Source organism: Esox lucius, chromosome 5, assembly GCF_011004845.1.
Source record: "Esox lucius isolate fEsoLuc1 chromosome 5, fEsoLuc1.pri, whole genome shotgun sequence".
NCBI classification, from domain to species: Eukaryota; Metazoa; Chordata; class Actinopteri; order Esociformes; family Esocidae; genus Esox; species Esox lucius.
The window spans coordinates 31,676,609-31,686,535 of NC_047573.1; the positions used below are offsets into that span (position 1 = coordinate 31,676,609).

The window sequence follows — 9,927 nt, forward strand, 5'->3', positions numbered from 1 at the left end:
CCAAATCAGTGTAAGGCTGGTCTGGTGTTTTTTTGTTGCTAAAAGTGATTTAGTATCCAGTCATTGCTAGTTGGCCTAGAGATGGGCGGTTTACTGACTCAAGAGTCAGGATTCATCATTCAAAGTGTTCATTTGAATAATTTTTTGGCCTGCCTACCAGAATCAAATCTACAGTGGGAATATGCACTCTTTTCTCACTAGACCTTCTCTAACCACCAAGTGTCTATTGTTTTTGCCCCCAAAAAAGATCATTATTTAAAGCTGATTATATAGTGCATCTTAGTGCATATCCCTGGTTTTTAAAGGGTATGCACAGCAAAATCTGCACTTTTACAAAACTCTTTCAACATTTGAACGAAAGCAGGTGTAATTAGTATCACCCAAGCGTGAATAATCAATATCCTTGTTATGTCTATAGAGCCTACAATAAAAAACAGATTTGTGTCTGTTCCCCACTGCATGTTACCATACTATGCCAATTGTACAGCCCAAATCTTAAACAGGGGTGTTCTTCACTATCTGTTCGAGACAGATTTGGCTTGAATAGGGTCATTGGTTTTCCACAAAACAGTACGTAGTGTTTTAAGTCTTGAGTCTGAGTACAGTACGGCGCTGCTAATATCTGTGTGTGCAGGCGGAGGGGGCACGGACCAAGGTGACCCTGGTGCAGGATGCCTTGAACCGGTTGAGTAAGAACCAGTACTCTGTGGAGGAGCTGACAGCCAAGCCCCTTCCAGAAGGAGTGGACCCCCTCCGGCTGGAGATCTACCTTTCAGACCAAGACTTCCAGGTATACCATTGACACCATACTAGGGTTAGTTGGAATTGGAAGTGCAGTGTGTATGTTGTTTAAATAATAACCACTTTATTTTATCGTAAACACGTACCATACAAAACAGGTTATGGCCAATATATTACGGCTAAAGGTAGTTCTTAGGCACAAGTAAATGTTTGGACTAAACTGGCCACATACCGGACTTCTTCATGCCTACTACTATTAAATATGATCCATAGAGAATTTGTTTCTATATACAGCTCTGAAATTTTTTTGACAACAGCAAATTTTTCTATAATCAGCATCTCTACATGAATGGCTGCCAATCCATTCTAGTCTCTGTTGAATTCCAACACAGGCACACCTCATTGTACTTAATGAGGTACTGATTAGGTGATTACCTGAACCAAATTTAATTTAACGAGGAAAAGTATAAAAACCACTGCTGTGGTCATCACTATCCTCTTGCAATAGTACCAGTTGGATGGCAAAAACAGTGCAAGTAGTACCTCAAAATAACTGGAATGAATGAGTTGAAAAGGAAACCATGCCAAAATAATTGAATGGGAAAATTTTGAATGAGGAAAAGAAGGGTTCAATTTTGGCTTTACTGGCAGAGGGATACAGTGAGCGTCAGGTTGCTTCCATCCTGAAAATTTCAAAGATAAGAACAAGGTCAAGCAGCAGACATTGGGGACAACAAAGCTACAGACTGGCAGAGGGCGAAAATGACTGTCTACTGACTGGGATGACCGTCAACTCATTCGAATGTCACTCAACAACCGTAGGATGACATCAAGTGACCTACAAAAAGAATGGCAAACAGCAGGTGGGGTGAAGTGCACGGAAAGGACGGTTCGAAACAGGCTCCTAGGGGCAGGGCTGAAGTCGTGCAAAGCTAGAAAAGCAACATTCATCAATGAGAAGCAAAGAAGAGTCAGGCTGAGGTTTGCAAAAGACCATAAGGATTGGACCATAAGCATCTTCTCTGATGAGTCCAGTTTTCAGCTTTGCCCAATACCTGGTCGTCTAATGGATGGACCTGGAGAGGCCTACAAGCCACAGTGTCTCACACCCACTGTGAAATTTGGTGGAGGATCTGTCATGATCTGGGGGTGCTTCAGCAAGGCTGGAATCAGGCAGATTTGTCTTTGTGAAGGATGAATTAATCCAGCCACGTACAAGGTTGTCCTGGATAAAAACTAGATTTTTTTCTGCTCTGACAATGTTCCCCAGCTCTGAGGACAGTTTTTTTTCAGCAGGACAATGCTCCATGCCACACAGCCAGGTCAATCAAGGTGTGGATGGAGGACCACCAGATCAAGACCCCGCCATTGCCAGCCCAATCTCCAGACCTGAACCCCATTGAAAATCTCGGGAATGTGGTCAAGAGGAAGAAGGATGTTCACAAGACATCAAACTAAGCAGAGCTGTTTGAATTTTGGACCAGCAGTTGCATGAAGTCACCCTGTATCAATATGAATGACTGGTGGAAAGCATACAATAATGTTTTAAAGTTGGGATTACAAATCAGGGTTTTTCCACCAAAATATTGATTTCCTTCCTAAGTGAAAACATTAGTATTGTGTTGTTTAAAAATTTATATATTTATTTTCTTTGCATTATTCAAGGTCTGACAACACTGCATCTTTGGGAGAAATGTTGTCAGTAGTTTATAGAATAAAATATCAAAACATTTTACTCAAAGCCTAACTATAAAAAGTAAAACTAGAGAAACTGATAATTTTGCAGTTGTCTTTTAATTATTTCCAGAGCTGTATACACATTTGACCAAATTCATAGGCATGTCACGTGTCTAATTTGTCATACTTCCCAGGACACTCCATGACTCTTAAGGGCTATTTAGAGAAACCAATAGGGCTGTTAGCGAAAATGACATCCATTTTTCCGTATTACCAGAGTGCTTTGTCTGGTGCATCACATGTTCTGCTGCTGTATAATGGTAATGTACATGACGGCTGTGACTCTTATTTTATTTTCCTATGAATTACAGGGGGTCTTAGAAATGACTCGCACCGAATTCAATGCCCTGCCAAACTGGAAGCAAAAGAACTTAAAGAAAAGCAAGGGACTTTTTTAAAAATGATGATTGCGTAATCCGTACGGCACCTTTTTTGTACTTTTATATTCCAATGGTAATCGTGTCAAGTTTTTGTTCATGTAAAGCGAAAGGAAAAAATACAACTAATGTGTACAGTCTTGTATTTGTGTTAAAACATTAACCTCTTTTAAAAATGCTTGTTTTATGGATCTTTCCTACAAAGCAATATATCATAGTCCATATATATATACAGTAAGTGTTACAGTACCTTTTGGCTGCAAGGGTTCTTGCAAATTACAAATTCCCCTGAATTATAAATATGTATTATAAATGCCTGTTTTTATATGTGTACTGTAATGTTGTCGATTTTGTCAAGAGTGGAAGATTGTCTTCATGTCCATTGTCTTCTTGACTGGTTATCATTGTCAAAAACACTATAGCAGTAGTATTCAACTGGTCCTGGGAACCCAAAACACTTCCAGTTTTGTTTCCACTTGCTATTTAACTACACTCAGGTCTGGGTTAGTACTTAATTAACAGGAGAGGATGAAAACCCAAAGTGTTTTATATCCCAAGGACCAGAGTTTAATATCACTGCTATTGGGCCATTTCTGCATTCATTCATTACCTAAGTTGCCACTAGGTTTATTTCAATTGAGTTATAACCAAAGTCATTTTGGGTGGCTTCCCAGACCGAATCCTGGACTATTTCTGTTGATATTTTGGACAGGAAAGTAATGAAAGACAGATTTTGCTGAAGGGCAAAAGACGCAGAAGGAACACATGATGCAGCAGTACGCTACATGTGGACCAGACACAGCGGCTTAGTCCACTGGACATTCCAAAGCCACCTAAAAAGCCTTTTCAGTTGGGGGTATTCTCTCTTGACGTAGCTGTTCTTGTCTGTTGAACTGCCCATTTCATTTTCAAGTCTTCCTTGAAAAGGTGATTTAAACAACACTATATAATTAAAAATGATGTGTAAAAGTTGCTTAGAGGAGCTATTTGTAGAATTTCCTTTCCATGTGGAAGCTGGGTAAATTGCAGGAACAGGAGTTTGAAACTCCTAATCCCTTTTTGCCCAATTGGAGTTCCAATTTTACAAATGTTCTGATATTACAAAATTGCTATGTATTGCACCTTTATAGTTGCTGAATGAGTGATGCCAGCTGATTCTTGAACAATATGTATCCTAAAATGCTCATGAGCTTACTTCAACGGTTGGACTTGAACCCAAAATATAAGCTTGTTTTACATTGTAAACAATGGGCATGTAAGCAAAATAGCCTCAAAAGTGTTTTGTGCTTAATATACCAGAGAGCATGTTTAGGTATTCTAGCTTTAATACAAGACAAATCAGGGGCTGGATCTTTTGTGAAGCCCAGTTTTATGCAGAACGGACCGGTTTCAGTTTTACAGTTTTTTTTACTGTAGTTCTTTTTAATACTATGGTTAATCTATCCAGGATATAGAATCCCACATCTTTGGAGCAACTGCTTGTTTGCCAATGGCTACTTGTGTGGCTGATTTCTCTGGACCAAACCCCATGGCATTGCTTTATCTCCTAACTGAATTTGTCTGGGTTGAGTGAGCGTTATAAAGCTGCCTTCATAGCTACACCTGTGTGCACTAATGAGCCCTTTTTGACCAATGCAATATGTAACAATTTACTAAACATTGTGTAAAATATACTGTTGATACATTTGTGTCATTTGTTTTGTTGTATGTCAATACTGAATATTGCTGGAAGAGGATTTGTATGTACAATGCAACATATAAAGCAACATATACTGTAGAAAACATGTAATGACATGGGAAGTAGTTTATTAACCTGAAAGTCTAACTGTTGTCTCTGTCAAAGGCCCTAGCACTTGATTTAATCACCAGGTGGCAGTGTTGTCTTATAATGCAAGTAGGCTTATGAAATTGTTGAACTATGCTTAAGGTTTTGAAGATGCTGCACTAAAAATCATGGTATTTTAAATCAACTAATTAGTGAACAAAAGCATACCATGATGGCACTACAGCTATTAATTACCTTAGCTACATTTGAACATAACAGCCTTGCTGAATTTACTTACCAAGGTGGGTGGAAAATGTTTTTCTCCCTCTCCCTTCATAGTCACTATGTTTAGCTTTGTGGTGAACATGTTAGTTTCTATCCACTTTAATTCAGTAGATGTTCAAAGGTAATGCATTAGTATGCCCATAATTGAATTTGGAAACTCTCACTGTCCCACATTACTCATCTGAGAGGTAGAGGTGTACTGTGAGGGTTACACTCATCGGAATCTGTCCAGAACATGTCCAATACGATTTTATGGGCTTAAGTCTAAGCTTGTTGCCTGCAGAGATGACGCCTACCATCGTTTAGGGCAGAGACTTTACAATCTCATAATTATTTCCAATATGTCTGCTCATACATAATGTAATGGCTGTTGTAGATAATGGCTACCCCGTATCATGGCTGTCATCAGGGGTCCCTGACTCAAACACAGCATCAGCTGCTGTATCAGTTTACACACACACACACCCCACACCCCACACTCTCTTTCTCTCCCTTTTCCTTTCTCTCGCAGAGGTTAAGTCATTTCCACAGCAGATGGCCTCACCCAGCGATGGTTTCCTAGAGCAGCAGTCACTTTATTTATTTATTTCTTATCTCTGTCCGGGGCGCATTAATCACATGGGCTACGCAGCATTCTGTGGGCTCAGGTGTCAGACGGGATGGCGACCGGCATCACGTTGCAATGCTGCTGCTTACCAGCTGCAAAACAGGAATAGTAGGACTACCATTAACTTGGAATAATAAACAATGTACTGTTAAGTTACCCAGACCAAGAAGCATAATCCTGAACTAAGTATCGCCCAGTTGGGATTTTCCAATGTGATTTTTGTCCTGAACTAGGGCATGTATATATTGTGAGATTGTTCATTCTAGGCCATCCAGAGTAACTCAGTTGGAAGTTCATTGGTGCTTGCAATGCCAGTGTTGTGGATTTTATTCCCAAAGGGGCCCAGTACGAAAATGTATGTACACACCAAGTCTTTAAGGATCCGAGCGTGTTCTAAATAACCAAATACATACATTTTCTGATTGAGCTAACATATGCACCAGGGTAGACACCAGGGATGTTTTTTAACTTTAAAATAATGTGACTCACTTTTAGTCTTTATCACTCCGATGATGAAGGAAGATGCTGTGATAGATGCTGCAGATGTTCACCCCAAAATCGTATTTTAGTTTTAAGGCTATACAGTGAGGGAAAGAATCATTTGATCCCCTGCTGATTTTGTACATTTGCCCACTAACAAAGAAATTATCAGTCTATAATTTTAATGGTAGGTTTATTTTAACAATGAGAGACAGAGTAACAAAAAAAATCTCCAGAATCCATGTAAAAAATGTTATGAATTGATTTGCGTTTTAATTAATGAAATAAGTATTTCTTGTAGTTGGCCACCAGGTTTGCACACATCTCAGGAGGGATTTTGTCCCACTCCTCTTTGCAGATCTTCTCCAAGTCATTAAGGTTTCAAGGCTGACGTTTGGCAACTCGGACTTTCAGCTCCCTCCACTGATTCTCTATGGGATTAAGGTCTGGAGACTGGCTAGGCCACTCCAGGAACTTAATTGTGCTTTCTTGAGCCACTTTTTTGTTGCCTTGGCCGTGTGTTTTGGGTCATTGTCATGCTGGAATACCCATCCACGACCCATTTTTAATGCCCTGGCTGAGGGATGGAGGTTCTCACCCAAGATTTGACGCCCTTTGATGCAGTGAAGATGTCCTGTCCCCTTAGCAGAAAAACACTCCCAAAGCATAATGTTTGACGGTGGGGATGGTGTTCTTGAGGTCATAGGCAGCATTACTCCTCCTCCAAAAAGGCGAGTTGAGTTGATGCCAAAGAGCTCGATGTTGGATTCATCTGACCACAACACTTTCACCCAGTTCTCCTCTGAATCATTCAGATGTTCACTGGCAAACTTCAAAGAGGCCTGTACATGTGCTTTCTTGAGCAGGGGGACCTTGCAGGCACTGCAGGATTTCAATCTTTAAGGCGTGTTAACAATTGTTTTCTTGGTGACTATGGTCGGTCCCAGCTGCCTTGAGATTATTGACAAGATCCTCCCATGTAGTTCCGGGATGATTCCTCAATGTTCTCATGATCATTGCAACTCCACGAGGTGAGATCTTGCATGGAGCCCCAGACCGAGGGAGATTTAATGATCTTTTGTGTTTCTTCCATTTGCGAATAATCGCACCAACTGTTGTCACCTTCTCACTAAACTGCTTGGTGATGGTCTTGTAGCCCATTCCAGCCTTGTGTAGGTCTAAAATCTTGTCCCTGACATCCTTGGACAGTTCTTTGGTCTTGGCCATGGTGGAGAGTTTGGAATCTGATTGATTGATTGCTTCTGTGGACAGGTGTCTTTTATACAGGTAGGTAACAAGCTGAGATTAGGAGCACTCCCTTTAAGAGTGTGCTCCTAATCTCAGCTCGTTACCTGTATAAAAGACACCTGGGAGCCAGAAATCTTTCTGATTGTGAGGGGTCGAATACTTATTTCACTCATGAAAATGCAAATCAATTTATAACATTTTTGACATGTGTTTTTCTGGATTTTTTTGTTGTTATTCTGTCTCTCACTGTTCAAATAAACCTACCATTAAAATTATAGACTGATCGTTTCTTTGTCAATGGGCAAATGTACAAAATCAGCAGGGCATCAAATAATTTTTCCCTCACTGTAGCCCTAATTTGCTCCCACTTTGCGGAAGTCAGCTGAATTACACCAACCATTCTTTCACTGTTTCGATAGGTCACCACTATGGGGAACCCAGCATGCATGCGCATTAGTGATGACAAATACAGTTATGCTTGATAAGGCCCAGCTGGCTTGAAGAAGCTGGGAGTTCCACTTCCTGTGCTATATACAGTGGATATAAAAAGTATACACACCCCTGTTAAAATGGCAGGTTTTTGTGATGTAAAAGATTGAGACAAAGATACAGTGGGGAGAACAAGTATTTGATACACTGCCGATTTTGCAGGTTTTCCCACTTACAAAGAATGTAGAAGTCAGTAATTTTTATCACAGGTACTCTTCAACTGTGAGTGACGGAATCTAAATAAAAAATCCAGAAAATCACATTGTATGATTTTTAAGTAGTTAATTTTCATTTTATTCCATGACATAAGTATTTGATACATCAGAAAAGCAGAACTTAATATTTGGTACAGAAACCTTTGTTTTGCAATTACAGAGATCACAGGTTTCCTATAGTTGTTGACCAGGTTTGCACACACTGCAGCAGGGATTTTGGCCCACTCCTCCATACAGACCTTCTCCAGATCCTTCAGGTTTCGGGGCTGTCACTGGGCAATACGGAATTTCAGCTCCCTCCAAAGATTTTCTATTGGGTTCAGGTCTGGAGACTGGCTAGGCCATTCCAGGACCTTGAGATGCTTCTTACGGAGCCACTCCTTAGTTGCCTTGGCTGTGTGTTTTGGGTCGTTGTCATGCTGGAAGACCCATCCACGACCCATCTTCAATGCTCTTACTGAGGGAAGGAGGTTGTTGGCCAAGATCTCGCGATACATGGCCCCATCCATCCTCCCCTCAATACGGTGCAGTCGTCCAGTCCCCTTTGCAGAAAAGCATCCCCAAAGAATGTTGTTTCCACCTCCATGCTTCACGGTTGGGATGGTGTTCTTGGGGTTGTACTCATCCTTCTTCTTCCTCCAAACTCGGCGAGTGGAGTTTAGACCAAAAAGCTCTATTTTTGTCTCATCAGACCACATGACCTTCTCCCATTCCTCCTCTGGATCATCCAGATGATCATTGGCAAACTTCAGACAGGCCTGGACATGCGCTGGCTTGAGCAGGGGGACCTTGCGTGCGCTGCAGGATTTTAATCCATGACAGCGTAGTGTGTTACTAATAGTTTTCTTTGAGACTGTGGTCCCAGCTCTCTTCAGGTCATTGACCAGGTCCTGTCGTGTAGTTCTGAGCTGATCCCTCACCTTCTTCATGATCATTGATGCCCCATGAGGTGAGATCTTGCATGGAGCCCCAGACCGAGTGAGATTGACCGTCATCTGGAACTTCTTCCATATTCTAGTAATTGCACCAACAGTTGTTGCCTTCTCACCAAGCAGCTTGCCTATTGTCCTGTAGCCCATCCCAGCCTTGTGCATGTCTAAAATTGTATCCCTGATGTCCTTACCCAGCTCTTTGGTCTTGGTCTTTGTGGTGTTTGTTGGATTGAGTGTGTGGACAGAGAGTCTTTTATACAGGTAACAAGTTCAAACAGGTGCAGGTAATACAGGTAATGAGTGGAGAACAGGAGGGGTTCTTAAAGAAAAACTAACAGGTCTGTGAGAGCCGGAATGCTTACTGGTTGGAAGGTGATCAAATACTTATGTCATGCAATAAAATGCAAATTAATGATTTAAAAATCATACAATGTGATTTTCTGGATTACAGACAAGTAGGAAACTGCAAAATTGGCAGTGTATCAAATACTTGTTCTCCCCACTGTAAATCATGTCAGAACCTTTTCCACTTTTAATGTGACCTATAATGTGAACAATTCAATTAAAAAACAAACTGAAATCTTCGAGGGGGAAAAATAAAAACCTTACAATAACCGGATTGCATAAGTATGTACACCCCCTTATAACTGGGGATATGGATGTGTTCAGAATTAACCAACCACATTCAAACTCATGTTAAATAGAAGTCATTACACACCTGCCATCACTTAGTGACTCTGATTAATCACAAATAAAGTTCAGCTGTTCTAGTAGGATTTTCCTGACATGTTTTTTTGTTGCATCTCAGAGCAAAAGCCATGGTTGAGAGAGCTTTCAAAGCATCAGAGGGATCTCATTGTTGAAATATGTCAGTCAGGAGAAGGGTACAAAAGAATTTCCACAGCATAAGATATACCATGGAACACAGTGAAGACAGTCATCATCAAGTGGAGAAAATATGGCACAACAGAGACATTACCAAGAACTGGACATCCCTCCAAAATTGATGAAAAGACGAGAAGGAAACTGATCAGGGAGCCCTCTAAGAGGC

At 40.8% G+C, this 9,927-nt stretch overlaps 1 protein-coding gene across 5 annotated transcripts in view; it reads left to right on the forward strand.

Annotated features, from left to right (window-relative positions):
- The window catches only part of svild (supervillin d), a 70,603-nt gene extending 66,077 nt beyond the window's left edge, over positions 1–4,526 (forward strand). For all 5 annotated transcript variants that reach the window (XM_034292253.1, XM_034292252.1, XM_034292255.1 and 2 more), the window contains 2 exons: positions 635–790; positions 2,790–4,526. In XM_034292253.1, coding sequence (XP_034148144.1) covers positions 635–790; positions 2,790–2,876 — 243 coding nt within the window. In that variant the 3' untranslated portion in view covers positions 2,877–4,526. The remainder of the gene's footprint in view (positions 1–634; positions 791–2,789) is intronic.
- The last annotated feature ends 5,401 nt before the right edge of the window (positions 4,527–9,927 follow it).